General features: G+C 30.6%; 2 protein-coding genes and 1 long non-coding RNA gene across 6 annotated transcripts in view; 1 reads left to right on the top strand and 2 right to left on the bottom strand.

Moving 5' to 3' along the window:
- LOC410961 (mitoguardin) overlaps nucleotides 1-24,789 on the bottom strand; it is a 33,784-nt gene that overhangs the window by 7,612 nt on the left and 1,383 nt on the right. The window lies entirely within an intron of this gene.
- Nucleotides 611-23,517, top strand: uzip (unzipped). Of its 3 annotated transcripts, NM_001040267.1 has the most exon segments (6): nucleotides 654-1,060; nucleotides 19,392-19,587; nucleotides 20,288-20,667; nucleotides 21,467-21,810; nucleotides 22,031-22,519; nucleotides 22,760-22,838. In NM_001040267.1, coding segments are annotated over 5 exon segments (1,488 nt in total). In that variant the 5' UTR covers nucleotides 654-1,060.
- Nucleotides 7,003-13,852, bottom strand: LOC102655496. Its single transcript, XR_408470.3, has 2 exons — nucleotides 12,183-13,852; nucleotides 7,003-12,106 (listed from the first exon to the last, which is right to left on the bottom strand). It is a non-coding gene; the product is annotated as an uncharacterized LOC102655496 (long non-coding RNA).

The raw sequence follows: 24,789 nt of genomic DNA, 5'->3' as shown, positions 1-24,789 counted from the left end.
AAAAAATATGAAAATAAAATGTATATAACATTTATAGAAAATATTTTAAATGAATTGAAAATATTATATATATATATATATATATATATATATATATTATAACATTAATTAGAAAAAGAAATTAATATTTTTATACTTATATTGAATTTAATATAATTCATAAATAATTCATAAAAATTTTAATATATGTAATAACTATATATTAATTTTTTATTTATTTGAATTTTTTAATTTTTTGAATTTCTTATAAACGGTCAATTGAAAATTTATATGTTAAAAGGGAGATAACCTAAAAAATAATACAAACCATGCTATTCAAGCTCGTAGTAAGTACAAGTATCCTTTTTTTTAACGAAGATAGAAATTCTCTGTGAGTTTTAGATGGAGAAAAACTTTCATGTAGTTGACTACCCCTTGAGAATTCTTGCATCCCCTATTAGAGAAAAGATACACCCTGAAGAATCCAGCACTGCGATACTGCCGGATGGTTGGCGTCAATAATACCAAAGTGACGTAATCCTTTTCGAGGTTCGTTATTGGAGGATGTGTCATCCAATGGGGAGGGGTCGATACGGCAGCTGGGAGGCGCGCGCGGTCTCAAAGTGTGCTCCAAGCACGCGTTGCGGCATCGCGGTTCGGCGCGCTAGTAGTGCACTGCTGGAAACACCACGACGAGGAAGGTTTGAGAAAGCAATACGAAGAAAAGAGGGAGAACACGCGAAAGCAATACGAGAGAGACGAAGATCGAATTAGATAGTGAGCGCGCAGAGGAAGCAGGGAGGGTGGGACACATCGTGGGTCCTCGGCGCTAGCGTCAGTTATTCGGTTTACCGCTTCCTTGGCGGGTGTAGTGTGCTTATATATTTTTTGACGATTGTTACGACGAATAATTGACATACGCGAAAAATTATAAACGTATTTGGAGAAATATTTTGTAACGTACGTTCTGTTACACGATACAGAATAAATCTTTGGACAAGATCTAGTGCCATAGCGCGTAATCCCCATCTCCTTGATGCCATTTGGACGCTCGCATTATTTGGATTAAGATAATGCAATAGTAAGTATGATTGTTTCTTTCTCTATTCTGATTATTGAATGTCAATGATCTTGACCGAATTTCATTGAAAAAAGAATTATGTAATTATAGAAAATTTTTTATCATTACACATTTTAAATCGTTACAATTGTTCTTTCGAACGATGTTATATTTTAACTGGCAAACGGAAAATAAAATTTTCAAATGATGCTACTATAAAATTTAATGATTTATGTGAAGGATATCATAAACATTCTATTTTATTTTCTTAGATAAGAAAATAAATTAATAGTAATGTATAAAAGTAAGAATAATTTTTGATTTTTGATTGGACAATTAATTGACTCAATAGTAAGAAAATTTGTGAAATGTTATAGATTTCAAAATATTGCATGGTTTTCAATTGAATAAACGATATCATGAGAATCATCCAAGAATATTAAATGCTCGGTATTTTTTTAAAAGAAAAACTTGTCTGTTTCTGTAATTGTTCAAGATCAGATATGTCTTCACTATAGGTCAAGTTCAGGGGTCAATACCTCATACCCGTTGAATCTTGAATAAAAGTGAATGCCGTAAATGTAGCAATAGCACCGCGTACCGGCAGATCGATGGAGGTGCCTGGTGCGCTGGTGAACTTGGAAATTTCCCTAGCACACGCGCACTTCCTGCACCCGTGATATTTGCGTATCTATTACATATATTTTGTCCTATACGAACTGTACATGTTTCTATTAAATCTTAAAGTACAAGCGCCTAACGTGATGCATATTTGACGAGTGATATACCATAATCAAGATACATATTGTATGCAAAATATAAAAGATCTTGGCATTATTTAAGATAATGAAATTTATCCAAATCTTTATGAAGGATTAAAAATACAATAAAATTAAAATTGATCAAATATATAAACATTAACAAAAATGTTTTAAATTTAAATTAAACAATTAAAACAACACTTAATAATGAATAAAATTGAAAAAGTGAAAATTAAATATAAGATATAATCTTGCTATGTTATAATTTAATCTTATTTTAATTTTTATTTGATTTTATTTGATAAAAATATTGTTTTAATTTAAATATTATTAAAGTGCATGAATATAAAAAGAAGAAATAAAAATTGGAGTATAAAGAATTTAATATTATTGTTATAATTGAATATTTCTATACAATTGTGGAATTCTACTTGAAAATTCTGTTGAAATATATTGAAATTTTGCCAAAAGGGCAATGGTTTATTGTGAAAATAAATGATATAAAGTGATATAAATGTATGAGTCGATATACATGGAAAAAAATAATTTCATTACAATAGAATAGTATGATAAAACAAAAAAACCGATATCCTAAGCGGAGATCTAATTACATAGCACTATTTATGATAATGAATCAATAATATCTAAATTGAAATAAATTATAGTATATTTATATATTTTTTATATTATTCATTTAATATAAAAGCAAATTATAAATTACAAACAATAAAAAATTAAAGAATCAGATAGTACCTTGAAGAATTGATTATTTGAAGAGAATTAACATTATACTTATGATTATAATTATATTAATAATTATAAATACAATATATAATCTTAAAATTATACTACTTAAATGAGATTAAAAAAAAAAGAAATTAAAAAGTGTGAAATAAAATATTTAATAAAGGGGGAAAAATTTTCATAAATGGATTGGTCAAATTATGTATTTATATTAATTATCTTATTTATTATATTATTTATTTATATCATTTTTTTTAAATTAAAAGATTAAAACAAAGAAAGAAGGATGAGAAAAATAGAAAAACAAAATTGTTAATAAATTAGGTGAAAATTCAAAAATCGATCGATTGATTGAAGAACCATATAACTTTTAGTGATATTATTAAAAATCAATTCAAAGTGGAAATTATAAACGTGTGATATATGCCAATTGTCGATGGATGAATGTAAATTTTGCTATAGACAACTTACAAGAGACATGATATGATCGTGTCGATTATTAGGTAATAGTAGATCCCCTGTCGAGGATGCTTCGACCCTGATGAGCCTAATAAAAGTGACATCATTATCGCTCGCCACAACGAGCTTTTAACCTACGTGGCTCGCTCTGATTTTCATAATCTGGTTCACATCATCATGAAAGCTCTACCCTCTATTTGCTTTTTTTTTGTTTAGTGCCGGTAGATAACAAAGAAAGTAAGTATTTATAAAAAATACAAAAAAAATCGGCAAATTTTTCTTTTTATCTTGTTTTATCATCTAACATTCACATCTAACATTTCTAAATTATGAAAAGAAACATCTAGTATCAATTGAAAATGAAAATAATAATATTAATTCATCAAAGAAATATTGATTTTAAATTTCATCTGTGATTCTTCTTTAATCAATTTACATCTTGGAATTCTATTTCCTAACGTTATAGTTAGGACGAATTAAAAAAATTTTAATAGATTTAATTCATTTTTTTTGTTATTATATTATTATTATTTTGTTATTATATATTATTCATTTTTCCATTATTTTTATTATTTAAATCTCAATTTTATAAAATTTAAGAAAATTAAAGTATGACAAATTTTCTTTCTTCTAGATCTATAATTCTATAAGAATTTTTCTTTAGTGTTTCTTATTTATTTAATTCTTTCTTATCTAATCAATATTAAGAATTATTTTAATTACATTTTATTACATTTTTCAATAAAAATTCAGTTGTAATATTTCAATTTATGCAAATTTAACGTCTTATTTCATTGTTTGATCATAATATTTATAGATAGTAAAAGAAAAAATATCTACTTACTATTTTAAAATAAGCATTTGAAAGATCATGAAACAGGAAAAAGAATAAAAAGTGTACATACCGCTTAGGGTTTTACTTTCATAAAGTAAACGACGAAGGTCACATTACACGAGCCATGTCAGCTGAAAAGATCTTTCAGATATCTTTAAGATATCTCGAGATCCAATGTTTAAGGTTATGTTCTTTTTTCTGGTAAATTAGAAATTACTCGCATCGGAAACACGGAAATCATTCTTCTTCAAATCAAAGTTTGAAATACTGAAGTATATCAATGGAATATCAATGGTGATATAAAATTTTTCAAATTATCCATAAATTCTATATCTTGTAGTTCCAACTTAATGAAGTATTTTGAGAATAAAGAGGAGTGCAAAATATTCGAATATATATTTTTTTAATTTAGAGTTCAAATCTCCTTTCAATTCTTCAAACTTTTGTCTTTCAAACTTTTCTTTTTCAAACAACGTGTTTTTCATAAAAAAAGGAGAGGAATAGATTTGAGAAGATAATTCCACTTCAAGCACGTTAAAATCCAAAAAACTTGACTTCTCACAGAATTTCCTCATAGAATTCTTCCAATATCTCTTAGTTTTCTTCTTCAAGTTCTATTCTCGAATAAACGCGAGTTCCCTTGTCGGCCGAGCTCGCAGTTGAACCCGTTTGAATTCATTGAACGTCATCAAGGTATTAGAACGTTTCTCGTGGGCGTGTGGGGGAGCTTCGTATTCGATGGAATCGGTTGGAGCATGGAACGAGTCGGAATTCGAGTACCTGGAAATGTGGTGCAATATGAAAGTGGCGTAAGATCGGTGTAAATAAATGACGGTTGTAATTATTCATTATTCCCATTTGTTTCGAGTTTTTCGACTTGAAGATTACCGCTCCATTTTGAATCCTCGAAATTGTGAGAAATAGAATGGAAATTTTCAATTGATTGCATCGAGTCGAATCGAACATAGCGGTTTTGTGTTTTTAAACAGTCGCTTTCTTCTTAACGTTGTTATATACCCAGGATGAATCATCAACCGGGTATCATGAAGTGATTTTTCATTTGCAGAGATGTTCTCAATACATAGGATTTTGTAATACACGAATGATTTTTTTATGAAGGGGATAATTTCTATGAATCAAAAATATAGAATAAATCTTTATATATTAAGCTTAATTTAAAAAAAAAAAAAAGAAATTATGTTTTGATTTAAGTCTTCCTTTAAACATATATTTTTGATTTTGTACATTTGTAAATAATGATTGTTAATAATGATTTGTTTCCTATCATTGATATTATTTTTTACTGATAATTTATTTCATTGTTAAAAAATAATAATTTAGTGCATTTATATTTAATGAATTTTTAAAATTGTTTTGACTTAATTTTCATAGTATAGCTTCTAGATATTCTTAATGTTTTAACTTAAATAATTATTAAAATAGACTTTTCTTAATTTAACTTAATTTTACTAATTTTATTTTGCAACATAAATATATATTTGTTTTATATTCCTTTTATATATATAATAATAATAATAAAATGAACTAAAATAAAAAGTTTAATTATAAATTAAAAAAGAAAAAAAAATAAACAAAAAATTTGATAAATATTACTTTTTTTACAGCATTGTATGAAAGATGATATATGCATGAGGTATGACTACAGTCAGAAATCTAGTTCATTAGCTTTAATTTGACAGAAAGATCGTTGCCTTGAGATGACACATTGGTTTAATGAGAGGAAGACAGACAATGTAACATTGTAAAGGAAGTTCGTGGAAATCAAGTGTTAGAAACTTTGCTAGATGAGTTCAAGGAATATGATTCCAATCTCTTGGAACGAAACTGAAGTGGAGGATTCATTGAATTGGATCTGAAGGACTCGAGGATTGCTTTCAAATCGGTTTGAATAAACCTTGTGGAATTAAACACGAAGCTTCGTTCATAATCGATTATTCATACAGATTTGCATGAGAGAATAAAATAAAAGCTAATGAACGATAAATTCAATGAAATGAATTCAAAGCATCATAATAAAAAGATATCGATTTTAAATAAATAATGAGAAATATTATAAACAATTAAGAATAACAGAAGAGAAAAGAAAATATATGAGATCTAAATAATATACAATATTGTAAATATCTTCTGCTATTCAATACATGTACAGAATATTTTAAGAATCGTAGCTTCAAGATCTACAATTAATTTTTCAAATTAATTATATCAATTCTTTTCTCAAAGAAAATAAAAACAATGCATCAATTTATGCAGACATATATAGTTAAGTTACAAAAATATATGTACACATAGAAGTGGTCCAGAAATCTTTGAAGCACCTCTCCACTTCTGGAGCAAGCAACAGATTACAAGATCCACCACTTGAAATCATTTAAACTTTCCATATACAATAATACAATAACAAATAATTGAGAATGTATGATTTAGAAACTAACAATTTTTTTCATTATAAAAAAATTTTAACACAAAAGAATATATATTCTCAAATTTTTGTATGCATTTCGATAATTTCATTAAAGTAATGTTTAAAATATAAGTTTATCATAATAACAATGACTTGTTTGAATTTCTCACAGACTGCAATATGAAAAGATTAATTTAGCTTAATGAAATTTTCATTCATCTCTTACAAATGACTTAGCCCAGTTTCAAAAGATATTTTTGAAAATCTTTACGATTAAGTGATTTATTAGAGAGAGTCACTCTTCTTTCTGAATGAAATATAATTAAAAATAAATGATTTTTACCTACGACTACTTTCAACATAATCTTCTTCCGAGTGTGGCATCAACACGGACAATGATAAGAGGAGAGGATGTTAGTCATAAACTGGTGGTTTAATTTTCAATGCACTCACGAGCAATCGAGCGACGGAAATGAGTTTAACAATGGCAGAGAGATGATCCGGTTGCATAGGTGCCCTTGACAGTGATAAATAGATACTGTGATAGTGCCTTGCCACTAGGATATTCCATATGAAAATAAGGAGAACCTCGATTTCGAATCTTTGACAATCGATTTTATTATTTTGCAATCTGTTGTATATGATGCAATCACTTTTGAAAAAGATTATTTTCTCTTTATATAGAAATTTCTATGTAGATCGTGCTGTCACTTTTATCGCTTCGTACCAATCAGTTTGCTATATTAACACGGCAATAACTATAAAATCATACCCAATAACGATTGGATAATTTCGAATATTTTTCTTTTTATAGTTTGAATGATTATTGCAGACGATAATATGTTCCATCGATTTGGTAATTGTATTTGGAGGATATAGATGGATATATATATATAGCATGTACAAATTATCATATTAACAAGTGTTATTATTAGTTTCAAACGTGTGGAAGTATTCAATTTAAAATAATTAATATCCGACTCTTAGGTCTCTCAACAGTTTTCTATTGAAAAATATTTATTTTTCATGAATAATATTGATTTAAAATTTTTGCATCCTCAGAATTGAAATATAAAAGAAATTCCACAAATAAAAATGGGGATATATTGAGGTTCGTTTAAAGAGAATTTTCGGGTCAAGGAAGCTTACGATTCATGGAATCAGTATAGCAAATAACTATAGCAAGATGACCTTTAAGTTGTTAGCGTTTTACCACTACTTGTTCCACAAGTCGAGAACCCAATTGTTAACGATGATAAAATATTCTTGTACTGTGACGCAATTCCACGGTAAAAGAAAGAAATGGGGGAAAAATTCAGAATGATCACGTTGACTACCTAAGGTTCAGAAAAAAACCGGTATTACAAGTTGTAATGCTCGTTTATATATCGTTTAACTGATTTGCATGTATCATCGATTAATAATTCTTCGAAACAAACTTTGTTTTTTCGTAATATATTTCATAATAGAAATAATCGTAATTTAATAAATGATCGAATAATGTTCAAACTCTCGTGAATTTGAAACGGGGAAGCTGACGCATTCGTGGCACGCAATGAATCACGTTTCTCCTGAGCGTATTATCGATTGGCCAGTAGCAGGAAGTTCTCATCAGGGTCAATTTTCTGAAATTCATTTCTGATGTTTTGATTATGATGTCGATAATAATGGACGATAGTAATTGATTAAACGAGATAATATAATTCTTGCGAGTTTTTACATCTCTGTTGTAAAAATTTTCCTCGATTTTTATGAGTTCTCATGTAATTGGATTTAATTCTATCCTATGTAATTCCTGTGTCACGTAGGTCATTCATGATGATTCATGGTGATCATCAAAGAAAGCTTGATTTCAAATGGGAAGAGTACAGATAATTGAAGACAAAGATAATAAAAAACCTCGAAACAATTAATTAATTAATTAATTAATTAATATGGATTTATTAATTCAATATGAATTAACTTCTGAATTTAATTTAATCCAAAGGTAAACTCTTATTCGAATGAAAAATCATAGCTGGCTCTATGAAATTGTTTTTTATTCTAATGATTCAGATAAACGGAGTTGTGCTAAAAATATCACTGGTTTCCTACCATCAACTTTAATCTAGTTTCTTTGAAATTCACAATTAACCACGATGAATTATTTTTTAGTCGAGCATACACGAAATACTTACAAATAAGAGATTTTAAATTTTTCTCTTTAAATTCAATCAAAAAATTTTAAATCCTTTCACTCAGAAAAAAAAAAAAAGAAAAACTAAATTAAATTTAATTAAAGTTCAATAGTCGGTCAACAATTCCATTAAATCGTCATTATCCTCGCTTCAACAGGATTCTGTACACAATATATCCCAGTTGAGGGAAACAACAGTGACGAATCAGCAAGCAGAAGTTCTTTGTCCCATTGTGCGCGACTTGTGACGACGCGGTAGGGTGTACCTGAGGTGTCTCCTCGTGATGTTTGCTTTGTACCCGGTAAAATTTACTTCCTCCTCGTCATTACCACAGTCTGAAGTGTTTGTCGCGGCTTTTTCTTTCTTTTCTCTCTCTCTCTCTTCTCCTTCTTTCATTCCCTATCCTTCTTTACTTCACACCAATGCCAGGCCAACAGAGAACGAAAGAAGTGGAATAACTACAACTAGTAACACTGCGTGTGTGCACGTGGCTAAGAAGCAAAACCGTAAAGTGTTCTTCACTCGTGGCGTGGATTGCCATGCGGGGGTGTTATCATGGTAACGCTGATACCACGACTGTGGAAAGTCGATACCTTTCTCATTTCGTATTCCAAGGCAAGGGCCCTATCTACCATCCTGACATACCAACTGTGACCCTTGTTTACCTTTTCCATTTTTGAATGCATAGTAAAACTGTGCATAGCACACTCCTTCGTTCACAAGGGTCCAGGCCAGTTACGAAGAAATTTATTTTAAAATAATTTTTCTCACTCAAATTAATTGTTCATATTTATCAATATGGTTTATTATATTCTTCAATAATCCGCACCGATCTTTTTACAAAACTAATTTAATATAAAACATTTACATATATATATGTAAAAGGAAAAATGAAATAGTATCGCAATACCGTTATATCGTTTGCGAATACATATCATTATATTTGTCAAATTAATACGTGGCTAGTATTTAATAACATTTACTTTAACATGTATATACATACATGTTGGGTATGCAGGAAGTGCGTTATCAAACAACGCAACAGTAGTGCAATTGCAATAAGTAGCCCATTAAATGCGGTCGACATTGGAAAATTTTCAGCAATTTTTCTATCAGACACGATAGAACGATTTTCTCACGCAAACGAATTATTTAATCTACGCATGGATTATATAAATTCGAGGGGCGGTCATGCGTTTCACGAATCGGGCCAGTTTTGTGTTGTACTGTACACACCGTGAGTGAAACGAGGCTAACTTCATTTCAACCGTGGAATCGAATTAAATATGACGGAGATCAATCTGATTATTATTTTACTTTGAACTTGGAACCGGGAAATTGGAGTAATCCAACACTTGGTCGAGATGAAGATATATGAGTTGTGAGTTCAGACTTCAGGTTTGGAAGGCAGATGTTACAATTTTATCGACAAAGCGAATATTCCTTCGACGTAACGAAATTAATTGCATTTTTTTTTTTTTTTTTAAATTTCATCGAAAAAATTTCTTTCGAAATAAATATTTAGAGGAATATTCGTACGATTTCTAGATAAATCCTCCGTATCTGGACAATGTTCCTCAGACTAAACTATTTACCTATATTGTTATCAAATTGTACAAATATCAGAGTATATTCCCGCATTCCGAATAATACTGGGAATATCTTTCGTCGATCGTATCGGTTTTCGCGACGGTGCAGGGGACGATAATCTATTTATCAGTGCATATGTGTACCCTCGAGACTGGTCCCTTTCATGCGCAATCGACCAATGCTCGCTCCTTTTACGATATATACCAAAGGTTTCAAGTGTCCACCTTTACCGGCCTCTAAAACTCGACCTTCGATGTTCGAATCGTGTTCGTTCACGGTATATGCCAATTTACCTCGTCCTAAAGCATCTAGCTGATTTCACTTTAAAACATCTACACTTTATCATCTCTTTAAAATGCGACGGATCATTTTTAAAATTCTCTTTGAAAATTTAAAAAAAAAAAAAATTCGTGGATAAGTGATGAATACGAACAATGTTAAAATAGGTTGATTCTGTAGGAGGAAGAGAAAAGAGTGCTGTCGGGATAATGACGAAAAATTGTGTCATAATTTAATGATGGCATAAGTAGGCACGTGGTACTAAATGGTAATTGGAATACAAGTTAACGTAGGTAATGGACGGTTGTAAAGACAGGCGCGAATAACATTCGCCCTTCACTTTCTGTAACTTTGTTTCTTGCGTACAATTTTTCCATTAAAAATTAATTTTAAAATATCGCAAATTGTTGAACGATCGAATAGAATGTTATGTAAAAAGAAGAGAAATAAATTTTTAAAAATTTTTCTCATCATCTTTTTCAAAGTAACATTTTCTCTCGATCCTCGCTCACCCATTATCGATCATCCAATGATAAGCAACGTATCTCCAATGGACAAATACAACGTGTCTTTATCGCGCTTCCATCACGATTTATATTGCACGGTGATTCCATGACAAAGTAAAAGATTTGAAATAAATTCTGACGAGGTGTAGTATTCCCACGAGCATCGGAAACCGTATTCGACGAGGAACGAAAGAGCAATCTACGGTCAGAGAATGGCCAGACTTTCTCTAAAATTACTAGCTCTAGGAGATCGAAGACATTTCAAAGCTAATTTAGCGTGAAAGTCAATTATCTAATTTCATCGGTAACGTTTCACCGTAAATGCACACCGGTATATCGCGTGATTTTCGTTTTTTTTTTCTTTTTTTTTCTTTTTAACTTTAATCCGTATCATCGGGAGAAAGGTTTCTTTAATTAGAGCGATCTTTATAGGGGTACGATTTTATAAGATACAATTTGAAATGTTAAGGAATTACCGTGGAATAGTTTTGAATTGCCTTGGTCGAAATCCTCGAAATTCATTGGAGTTTAGTGCCAAGAAAGGTCAAAGACCTTTTATAGTTCCAACACGAGATCGTATCTCTTCTCGTTACTACTTTAGAAAGTGGCATCTATTGGACGAAAAACTTTGTAGTAGGTTGTGCTTCTCTTGAATAGTCGTTCAAATGGTATATTTGTTTTCACTTGATGATGAAGCACGATGATGAAGGATGCAGAGAAAAAGCGTTTTATTAGCGTTTTATTCGTATTTATTGTGGCGTAGTATGTTTAATGCTGAATCAAATTAGATTTTGTATTAGATTACGAAAAAGACATTTACAAATCTTACTGATGTGTGCAATCACGTAATCGAGCATTTTAGTTGGGAATAAAAACTTCTTATTGAGATTTTTTTACAAAACAATTGTACAAATCAATTCCAATTTGTTGAGAATTCAATCAAATTTTACTCATATATTAAAAACATTTTCAGTATATGATAACTTTAAAAATATAATCCATATCTCTCGAATTTGTTTCATTATTAAACCAAAGAAAGAGTTTGATATGTATTCTCGAATTACGTTCTAACGTTATATAAAAGATATAGTATAGTTGTCATAATATTGTATCGATTGATCTTGAACAAACGAGTATTAATTCTTTAAAAATAGAATCATCTCGAATAAGAGATATATACTCTTATTAACATTATATAAACGTATTGAATTATCATTCCAGTTTACGATGCAGTTTTTTCTGAACAGTCATTATTGATTGTGTAGTGCGATTATCATTCCTCCGTCGATCACTAATAACGAAAATAATTGATGTAACAAATCATGTTACGTTAATAAAATAATAATCGCAAATAAGAATATACGTACTCTTCTCTTCGCATAGTTGGAGCAGTAAACGTAACGACACGTACGCACCGTCGTATCATATCATCACTTGGAAGGATGCCTCAAATTGTTATGCAGGAATAATCACAATCCTCACCACTGTGGTGTCTCCTCTTCGTCGTCTCAGACGTTTATGTACCTTCTGGTACGCGATGATCTTAATTAAATAAACTTTATGTGCCGGTATGCGCTCGACTCGTATATAAAAGTTCCGTACCAGTTAAGGTCAGTAGGTCGGCGTCGTATCAAATGAAATATACTGAATCCAACCCGACCGAATTGCACGAAGGACGATGTCGGCGTGTTAATAATGCATGCGGCACACATAGCGCACAACATATAGCCTCTTCTTCTACCTCTTTCCCTCTTTCTTCTGTCTGTAAATCTTGTCAATCGTGCGCGCCTTCAAGGCATCATCCGTGACTAGGGTGGCACGCAGTTCTTTTTTTCCTTCTCTTTCCTCCTCTCTTTCCCCCTCCCACCTTTCTCTTTCCGTTTCATTATGTTTGCTCTCGACTCGCGGCTCTCGATCCCTTTGATGTATCGTGTATTTGATATCGAATCGCGTGGTCGCAACCAATCTATCTTGATGAAAGCCGCAACGAGAGAAACCTGCTCTCTCTCTCTCTCTCTGTCTCTCCGCTTTCGATGGCAATCGATGCCCGTTTTTCATGGTCACTTTGGGGAAAATTGAATTTTGCAGGGGTTGAAGAGAGGATGCTCGATGTTTTCGCGATCAAAAGAATAATGATTGAAGCGTTTTTTTTTTTTAATTTTTAAATAGAATCAGGTCAAGTTTTGGTAGATTAAATAATTTTCTCTGTAAATGGAATTTACAGCGTTCTCTTGATAATTAATCTTATCATCGAAATTCCAAAGTGAATTAATAATATTTCGATTTTAACGATCTAATAATCCATTTATCAAATACACGGTAAATTTTCTCCCTTATGAATAAAAAATACTCGTTTCCAGCTAACGTAAAAAGCAATTTCATCCAACTCGTTTATGTATATGTATACCCTCGAAGCTGTAGTTATTCCGTATCGTTGAACGTGCCAAGCGATTTCGAAAGGAAACGCAACGATTAAATCGGCAATTTACTCTCCCTCGGTGTGAATCGCACGGAAGCCGGAAAATGATGTAACCAGAATTCCACAATGGACCGTGATCCTCGTGGTGAAACGATTCTGGACAATCTAGACAAGACTTTACGCGAAAAGAAAAAAAGGGGAAAGGATAATAATTCTCCGTACTGCATACACGTAATAGGCTATTTACGTGAAACGAGCAGATGGAATAACGTTTTTCATGAATATAAATTCCCTTGGTTTCGAACAGAAGAAGAAGAAGAAAAAAAAAAAAAATGGTAAAATGGTTATTATTGAAGCTCTTCAACTTGTATTCGAGACATTATCGAGATTGGCGCTTCGCATTATCGAGTAAAGTGACTGGTTGCAAAGTAACTTGTTGACAGGCCACCTACTATGTGGACACCACCTCTTTATCCAATTATTTTCGGTCGAACGATGATAAGCTGGGCTTGGTATCTCTCCAATGTCACGATCAAATGTCTCGTATTTTTTTCATCCGATTTGTTTCTTTTTTTTCCTTTTCGTATGTAAAAATAATTTTCAAATGATTTTCAGTTCCTTTTTTTGTTTAATGTAATAATTTAGTTTCAATAAAATATTCTATATGTGGATTTTTTGAAAATAAAAGCATATGATATAAAATGATAAAAATATATATATATATTGTTTCTGTGTTATTTTCATGATTATTAATTTTTCTATTGTTTTTTTGATCGAGTATTTTCAGAGTATATATAAGAGCATTCTATTTAAATATTTCTTGTATCTGATCTATTTTTATGCATATGTGATTACTATGTATGAAGTATTCTTTAGATTAAAATATGTACATTTAAACAGTGAGAGATTAAAAAATGAAAGGCAAACTATAATCACTTGATAATCCTTTGGTAGTATCTTTCCACATGTCATCATGGAATAATTTCCATGTGCATTCTTAGAATCTATCATCAGATACTGAGATAACATAGATTTTAAAGTAAATATTTAATCTCTTTCTCTCATTCTCCGTCTTCAAATGCATTTACAGATCATCTATCTTCACCAAATAATTTATAACCTTATCTGACCATGTATAATGTGTAATATCATTTCTTATATCTTCAAATAATCAAATCTTCTTGACCAATTAATAATATTCGTGAATTGATAAAAACTTTGGATAAATTATTTTTTATTTGCTCGAGTATTCTTAGCATTCTTCATTTTTATTATTAGCCTAGTTTCGAAATGCATAATTCGATATTTGAAACAAATTCAGAATACGGTATTTACGTATCGAATTTAATCTTTAAAAATATTCCTCATTTTATTCCGATGTTGGAACACTTCGATAATAATCTAGCAACGATCCCGTTGATGTTTTATAAAATCACATCTATGTAGGACATACTTCCATTTTGGAATATAAATGGAGATGCAGCTAGAGATTCGACAGAAGATACCTCGTTTTCGAGGCTAATTAAATCACGAGCGACTGGTCGTTCAATAAAACCGCTCGGCTGATCGAACAACTGGAAATAGAACGACGGGAAATTCTCACAGCTGATCCATAATGTATCGAAATCTAAGAATTAAGATTAATGATCTATGATTATACATTTTTAAAAATTATTATTAAAGCAAAATTAAAAAGAAAAGAAAGAAAGAAAAATAGGTAATCAAACTTTTAAATAATTACTGAACAGATTACTGAAAAATCAATCATAATTTAACACAATATTAACGAATCACCTCTAAATATAAATAATCAAAAAAATAATATAAAAACCAATATTTCTAATATTGATTAGGAAAACCCAACAATCTTTTTTATACATTATTGAATAGCAATTCAAAATAAAAAGAAAATTATTACTTAAATGTAATAAAAACTCATTGCATAGAAATATGTCGCAGAATAATTGAAAAATTGGGAGGGGAAAAACAGGAAATATCGATTTAACGATCAATTTATAAAAACGAATTCTTTTGAGCCGATTGAGGTATTCTGATTTAGGGAGGACAAGGTGGGGAATTTTATTGCTTGGTCGTTCAACATGCTCGACCGACCATCACTGGGTCTAGCGTTCCACGTAGGGAACGCACAATACGCGATATCTCCACCAGGTCAGAGCCCTTTTTCGATCGTTCGATCGAAAGCGGCAACAATACCGATGCATCCGCGGGAATCCGTGGGGCAGAACGGAAACGTTTTGTTAAACTATGAGTAAACACAGAGAGTATGTTCCACGCTACCTACCTCTCGAACTCTCAAATACGAAATAAAATACTGTCATCTTTAATAGTCGATCTTTTATCATTTTCTTTGTGCCGTTCCTTTACAAAGTTCGTTTCAAACTTTCTAACTTTTGCTTAAAAAGAAAGGTGAAACTTCAAACATTGCAACGTATTTTGGGAAATGTTAGTAGAATAGAATATTTTAAGTAAACGGGAAGAAGAAGAGTGGTAACACACGATTTTTAATCCATCAAGTAGCGCGGAATAAAATTGTGACTGTCGATATGTACATCGATATTGTTTTATCAATTAAAATATCAGTAAGGAAAAAATAAGATGAAGGAAAGTAAGATACAGTTGAAAATAAGGTTTTGTGAAAGATATATATATACAAAACTTATAATTAAATGAATCGAAGGATCACGTGTCTAGGATCAATTTAAAAGAATTAATGAAATTTCAGGGGATCATGGGAATAGAATTTAATTATCGGATAGTGTTTGGAAATTTCCATCTTTGAAATTAATTTATGTAATTTATGTAATTTATGCAATTGTTCAAATAAATTAATTCTTACTGGCAGGACAATAAATTAATACAATTTCTCTTTTTTAATAAACATAATATAGAGTATTATATGTATAAATAATTTTTTTTTCTAAATGGGTCGAATTTGTAATTAATCGAATATATTTCGAAATATTTGTTTCAAAACAAAGGATTCTATTTGAATTTTTTATTTCAAAGTGAATGCAAGATCTTTAAATTGAGTGTTTAAACGCGGAGCACTTTGCCGCATAAAATTGCATCATTTCTTAAATGAAATTGATCCCGGTCGCGATTCAGGATCACTTGGAACGAAAAACACAGATGCTCTTTTGTTCCCTCTAGCTACAACGTCACGCTTTTGTTCAGCTTTTTACGCAATGGAACAAAGAGCATCCACCTCTCTTTGTGAACCCTAATCTATTTTACTCGCCAAACTAGATTATGGAACAGCCCTCCTTACAATTTGGAGTTATCCCAAAAATCGACAACCAAGTCTTTCAAATATATACTACTTGCTTATTTATTTATTTATTTTTTTCTAAAGAATATATAAATCGTTTGAAAAAAATATTTCTCTTATTTCTTTAATCCACGTTATTATTACACGTCGTATCGAAATAATTTCGAATTTTATTTTATTTTAATGTAATAATTAAAAATTCAATGATCAAAATAATATAATGTATTCTACGTGTACTTTATAAGGAAAAATTATATTAAATAACATAACCTAACTGTTCTCTATGACTCAAAAATATGAGTCACGGATCAACAGATCAATAATCCAAGACGAATAGCTCAAATAGTTTTCAAGGAAATTAATTTCCTCCAATTTGTTCATCAAACATTTAATTAAATCCTTTAAAAAGATAAACATTTCTCTAAAACTTCCCCTCCTCCCATAATCGTGCAAGAATTTTTCCATCTCGTCATTAAATCGGCCGCAATAAAATAGTATTAAATATCGCGTAAAAATTGAGTCAAGATTTGCCCGTGTTCACACAGATAACTTTAGAAGTCAGTCAAGCGAGATCCTAAAATGAAAAAGCAAAGAATTGTACGCAGTGGGGCACGAGCGTTATAAAATAAGTGTATTATCACGTAAACGGATATGCCACGGAACCGTTACAGTAACTTCTATGTATATTGAAGATATATATGTACCAGGTACACCTTGAAAGGAAACTAGTGCGTTCCATGCTTCCTTCCAGACTAACATTTTTTACGACCGAACCTCTTTTTTTTTTTCTTTTTCCAACTCGATATTATATTATTTAATCTCCGTTAATGATGGGTAAAACCCTGCGACTTCCGTTACACCATTGACTGCGAATGCGTAGATGAGCATGACCGATTAAGTTTATCAGGAACAGAGAAAAATATAATTTCTTTCACAAGACGAGAAAAAGTAATTTTCTCTGTTATATTTATTCGAAAAATAAATTGTTGATCAATTATTTTAAAATTTCTCGCAAAGAAATTTGGACAAATTTTAAAATTTTAATATTCCAATATTTAATTTGAAAATGTCTTAAATTTATAAATCTAATATAGAGTTTATTGAAAAATAAAAAATCAATTATTTCAAATTATTGTGGACTGATTTCAAGAAAAATCTCTTCTTTTTCAACGTTTATCTATTATTAATGTAACAACTTTGGATCGTCCAACTATATAATATTATCTAGAAATTGCTAAATATAAAATATCCTTATAAAAAGAAACTTAAGAAGAAATACAGGAAATCATACATTAACACGTTCCATGCAGTGTAGCTTGAAGGTAAAATTTCCAGTGACCGAAGAAAAATATTCAAGGTTCAATTTTTACAACGAAAAATATACTATAAATTTTAATCTGTTGCTACTTTTTTTACAATTAAATATTTTTATTATAAAATTATAATTTCTTTTTCCTTCTTAAATTCTATCGATATTCTTAATTTATTTAAAAAATTTTAAATAATTAAGAATCTCTTAAGAATTTATGTACGTATTATTATCTCTTTACAATTGAAAATTTTATTATAAATATTCGATTCCCTTTTAAAGTCTGTTGTTTGATGCTTTAAGATCTATTGCTATTTTTCGAGAATTCGAAACATTTTATCGTAAATTCTTGAATTTTTCTCGATATTTCTTAACGATATCATTAACTTCGTGCAAAATTGTATAAAATTTTAATTCTTCAACCGAGAACTACCAAAGAAATATACCTCATGAATAATGTAAAAATTCAAAAACAGGAAATTGATAAAAATAAAAAGAATTGGCCATGAAAACGATATGGCAATGAGAGAATATTTTGGCTCGATCACACAGGACACTCTAGAAATATTCGCGTGTTCGTTTCGTTTTCTTGCCATTAACTGAAGCGAAAACACAGGAGGCGAAGTAGGAGATCCAGTTATACGCGAGCTGTGTTAAAGATACGCTCTGTAAGCAGAAACATAATCGCAAAGAGGCAAGGTATTACTGTTACAAAAGTTAAGGTCGCTATAAAACACGTTGAAACGTTGCGTAACATTGTATTTAAAAATTAGAAACTTGACTGATTTTTGAGAACATCATGCATTATATAAAAAAAAGTAAATCATGATAAATCACTTTGTCGGAAGCAATTATGTTTGTCAGTTTAAAAAAGAGAAATAATAATAAGAAAAAGGAAGAAATATACATTGCCTTAAAGTATGGCAAATGATAATGTATTATTTTTCTAAAAAAAAAAAATATATTATCTATAATTGATTTTGAAAAAAAATGAAAAGAATTTTACTCTCAAATAAATTCTCTTACTTAATTTTCTCTCCAAGACAGAAATATTCAACATCAATAGAGCGAGAAATCTTCGTTTATCATAAAAAATATTCTGATTTTTAGAACATTTTAAATATTGTTATCTTTACTTTTGCAAATCCCCAAAAATTAATTCCACGCAATGTTAAGAATATCCTCGAAGCTTCAATCCATCAACAATATATATACACAGGTTAAAAAAGCTAATAACGCATCCGATGTTAAATTTGCCGATATATGTTTTTTTTCTACGGTGCAAGCTGAGCCTTATTATCTCAAATTACCTCTAAATTAGCTTGCTGTATCGTAATAACGATCTCATTAGAGCTCGTCTCCTTCGTTCACCACGTGTTCAACCCTTTTCTGGATTAGATATCAACTATACTCTTGAACTTCCGGCATGTGGATTTTTTTTGCGAATAGCTCGCACCAAAAATTATTCTCTTCACACAGGCATTTTTTCTCTTTTCCTTCTTTTTTTTTTTTTTCTTTCTTTCTTCTCATTCACAATGACAGAAACGTTAAAATTGCAGATGTCTTGGCAAAGGGTCTTCCTCGCAGTAGGACTATTCGGTGTTCTTCTATTGCTGACGAATGCAGACAACAGCGTGCACATCCTGTCAAAGTACCAATTGATCACTTCGACCACCCTGAACTGGCTGCCCCGCACCCATTATGATCACCTCAAGGAAATAGTTATTGGTGGTTTCGAGATCGAAAAATCGGAAGGTATGTCGAATTAGAGGAGAAAACAGGACGAGATGTAATCTTTTCGATGGTTAACTTTGTCAAAAAGTCTTAATTTTTGTTATGGAAAAGCATTGAAATATAAAATGCGTTAAAATAAATTAGTTTTTTATACGTATAATCATCATAAATTATTTATATAAATTTAATTAAACATTCTTGTTTTTTTTAATATCTTCATCCTTCAAATTTTATAATAGAAATTGAAAAAAAAAATCCTTTCGAAATATTTAAAAGAATAAGTTCGAAGAAATTGTGTTTAAATGTTATAATATTTTATTTATCACGACAATCCCATAATTAAGATATATCCTTAAGTCGAAATGAAGTCCGGCCACCACTTGTGAATGGTAATGTATATCATTTACACTCGGAAAGCCCTGCACGGTTGCACAAGCTCGCGTTAATTTCCCGTTCTTACTAATTGCCGCTAAGCAACATCGCCTCGAAGCAACATCTTCAAAAGAGCCCGATGAATTAACTTTTCTCGCCTATACACCTGGCCCAGACAGGATTATTCTCTCTTGACAATATCTTGAATATACAATTCTCATCCCCTCCCTTGGCTGGAATAAAAATATCCAGCCGTCTCTTCCGATAAAAATCCGTCGACATTTATTTTTTTCCTTTCCTTTTCTTTCTTTCTTTCTTTCTTTCTTTCTTTCTTTCTTTCTTTCCGCAGACGACTCGTTCAACAATCAAGCAAACAAATCAGAAAAAAGAATACCCCTGTACGTATGCAGGGTGTTGCACACGACTGTCTGGGTGGCTGGTGCCCAAAGGGGTAACGAGCAACGATGCACCGTGACGATGCACGGTACCGTGCAGTCGTACGATAAATACGACTTGCTCGAGAACGTGAACAATGCAGCACGCATCAACTGGGAGTACTTGGATAAATACAAACCCACCCCGTTGGGAGCTGTGGCCACGGAGAAGATGTTCGTCGCTCGGCACCTAGCGGAAACCCCCAAGAACACATCGGCGGTGAGATATACCCATTATATCGGCACCTTGGCCACCAACGACAACATTCTAGAGAGTATCAGCTACGTGAAAGATGTAAGTAATTGCTACGCGGCTCATGCACGCAGTGGAATATACGGTGTTCTCTCTCTTTCTCTCTCTCTTTTTCTTGATGGATGTTTGTAGTTGAGATTGCAATGCTTGCGTTTCGCGTTTGTAAGGTGGTGGAGAGGGATTAAGCCATTCATATCATGGAATGAAAACATACTGGGGGTTAGTCTCCTCTTTTGGATAGGATGCTGGAAATTGCCATGTCCGTAATAGAGATTTGTTAATGGAGAGTGGTGGAGGGAATTGAAGCGAGAAGAAACAGGAGAGGAGGGTGTTCCTTTTCAGATGTGAAGTTGCGGTTAAGAAGCGTTTACGGGTCGGTTTTCATTCGAGGGAATTGGATGAAAACGGGGCACTGCCACCGGGTTTTAGGATTTGCGGTGAATTAAACCCTTTGCGATTCGAGCGGCATTGATTTATATTCGATGCAATAGCATTTCTTTTTGTTTGTAATTTGTATATATATTTTTATTATACGTTTTATACGTTGAAAAGTTTTTATTTAACATGGAATAGGGAAGGATTGACGTAGGATGACGTAAGAGTAGAGCAGGAAAATATAATTGATTGAAGGGTAATCTTGCATGTAAATGACGGATAAATAAATTGATTTCATTTATCGGCTATGTAATTGATTGATGCTTATTTTAAATTAGAAGAAATTTGTTTTATTTGTGAATTGCATCTCAATATTGTATAAAATAAAAATTAAAATATTGAACTATATATAGATTTTTCTTTAATAAAATATGATTAAAAAAGCATTATATATTTTTTCTATTAGGATGGTACAGAAGGAATCGCAAAGAGTGGTGACGTTCTGGTCGAAACGGAACCTATCTATTATAATCTGACGATGGTTAAATTAAATTGGCCTAAAAAACGAGTGACCAAAATGTCAAGTATCAATCCTTGTATATTTGATAACGCGACCATCGTCAATAATGGACCGGAAGCTGCAAAAATGGCGAAAGCTTTCACTTACACGTACAATTATTCTATGTACTGGGGTCAAGGCCACGCCATTCTGAAAGGTCTAAAAACATCAATTATATTGATGAATGGTACGACTTTGCCACAAATAATGTGGGGCACAAAGGAAACTAGTACTCGTACTGATGCATATACGTGAGTATTTTCTGTCTCGTTTAAAATAAATCAATTAAGGCATATGAGAAATAACGGATATTCCTTTATAATAACTAATTATTGACAGCTTTTAAATAATATTAAATAATTTATTTGATTAAAAAAATTATACTTTATGTTATGAACATATCTATAATTATTATCATTATATAAATATAATATTATATTATATTCATTTAATATTTATTTATTAAAACAGGGTGGAGATAGTCCTCGAACCCGGTACAGGAATAAATGTTACTTTAAAAGGTTATTGTATCGATATGGAAGTACCCTATTCTGGAACCTTAATTTCGCATTACGAGGATGGAGAGACCAAATCTCGTTTCATAAGCGGTATTCGAAGCGAACAGACAATATTTGATGTAAAACCCGAATTTGGATCTATCTATTTCCTTGGAAATTACAGTTTAGTTCCTACAACCACCGCATCGCCAACAACGGAACCGAGCACTACTACTTCTACCACAATTTCTCAAAAACATATAAAGGTATTCGTCGTGAACAAAGATATTCTTCATGAGCATAACGTAGATGATAACGAGGATCACGATGAGAACATGATCATACCGCCGAAAAAATCGGATATGTCTAATATGCAAAGCGACGACGGTGGACCGTTGTCATTGAAGAATAAAGTAGAAACGACGCACTCTGGAACATCTTTGTTTAGAATAAATTTAGGGATGTTTATAATTTCGTTAATAATTATCGTCCATAGAATTACAACTTTGAAATAATTACAACTTTAAAAAATATTCTAATTACCTAAGTTGCAATAGTAATATATTCGTAGAGAAAAAATTGTCCAGAGATTACAAAAAAAAAAAAAATACACCAAAAAAAAAAGGAAAAAAAAATAGCATAAAAAAGAAAAAAATAGAAGAAAAAATCACACCGAAATATTGCTGTAATGTCATACATATAGCGAGTGTGGATATGAAATAAAAAAGCTCCTTCGTTATAAATTGCTGATCAGTCAGAATGCCGTGTCAGAACTGACATAGTGCTTGCCTTTCAAAGATGAATAAAAAATACTTCATATTTAATATATATATATATATATATATATATATATACACACATAAAAATATATATATATATATACACATTTAGGATAGTGAAAAATATCTTAACGATGAGCTAGTCTCATGACGAATGTTAAGTACATGTTAAGCGATCGCAGCCAACATATATATGGATATGTTAACAACTATGGATCGTTAACATTTACCTCTATATTGTTGAATTAACTGATGAATGTAAACTAATGACATTCCGTCTTTAAACTAATCTTGCTGTGAATCGATTTTCCAGTTAAACTATTTTATGCCTTCGCAAAGTGTACATTCTAGAATCTTCTCTGGGAAAAATTTTGAAGAAAAGCTTTGAATGGAAAAAAGAATAAAAAAGAAAAGAATGATATCCTTTTTTGGGAAAGACGTGTTCAAAAAGAGTTTAGAATTACCACAGGTATTATTTCAGACAACTATGTATATAAGAATGTGTATAGCTTCTAAAGAAAGCTTTTAATGATGAGTAAACGAATGGAAATTGAAGAATAATAAAAGAGAATAAGAATGTGGAGAGACAAAGATTCGCGAATTAATGCAGTTATATATTTTTGAGAGTGCAGTATAATTTTAGAAAATTGTAAGATTTATAAAGGTGTAGCAAATAAGAATATGTAGAGATCAGGTGGATGGGTACGTGGTATTTTTCCAATGCTATTTTAGTATTATTTAATCGACTGATGTAAAGCTTTGAAAGACCCTTAGATAAAATAAATAAAAAAATAATAGGATTTGCTACGTATTCATAATAATAATAATAATAACAATAATAATAAAATGCACACTATTTGAGAATGAATAATAATATGTAAATTTTCAAATAATATTAAAAAGAAGATATTAATATTTCTATAATTATTTAAAATGATTTGTTTTGAATACAGTAAAAATAATACAATATTTTATGTACCCATCTGTCTCATGTAAAGTGATAGGGCTTGCAGATTCCTAAAAAATAATTATTAATGGAAATTGTAATGGCAAACGAATGCAGTATTTTAATTTGTATAGATATGTTAATAACTTGTAAAGTACATTTGTTTGATAAGAAAACGAGAAATACGAACTTATTTAAAAACTACATTTAATAGAATTTGGTTTTGCGTTGGAAATTTCGAAAATAAAATAATATTTATCATACATTCGTTACGTATTCTCGATATTTTCTTAGTACATTTATATGTATATAACGTAATTTCTATATTTCTTTTTATTAGGAATAACTGGTACGAATTTATTTAATCATTTATAATTAAGAACGGTAAATAACATCGTATGAATTATTCATATTTTATTACATTACATGCACCAATGAAAAAAATAACGCGAAAATTATCATAAATCATTTAATTTGAATAAAATGTTCATAATTTTCTAATATGTATACAAAGTAAGCCTAATCACAATATTGTGATATATTCAGTAAAAAATTTATGTAGATTTATGTAGATGTAAAAAGATATGACATATTCTGTTAAATAATTTGTTAATTATAATAGAAAGCAATAATTTGTTGCAAGATTGGGTCATGTAAATTTTAGAATGTTATGTGTTTAAATGAAACAGAAGAAAAAAATAGATAGAAGATAAAGTAATGATATTTAATACTCAATATTTTCTCATTGTGAATAAAAAGATACATTGGATGTGACCCAAAGTAAATCAATAATATGGTATCAAGATAAAATTAATTTTATCTTGAAAATAAAGAAACAAAAGATAATAGGATATCTGTGTATTTGAAAAAGGAATAATCGCTTATTTTTTTGTTGCTTCTTCATATTTCTGTATGCCTCTGAGAAAATGTTAATAAAAATTCTAACATAAAAAAATTGCATTTAACCATAATCCAACTATCCATAATTTTTATATCATTTATAAATTG

This window comes from Apis mellifera, linkage group LG3 (genome assembly GCF_003254395.2).
Source record: "Apis mellifera strain DH4 linkage group LG3, Amel_HAv3.1, whole genome shotgun sequence".
NCBI classification, from domain to species: Eukaryota; Metazoa; Arthropoda; class Insecta; order Hymenoptera; family Apidae; genus Apis; species Apis mellifera.
The sequence above is the reverse complement of the archived record's forward strand: the minus strand, read 5'-3'. Positions and strand labels throughout refer to the sequence as shown.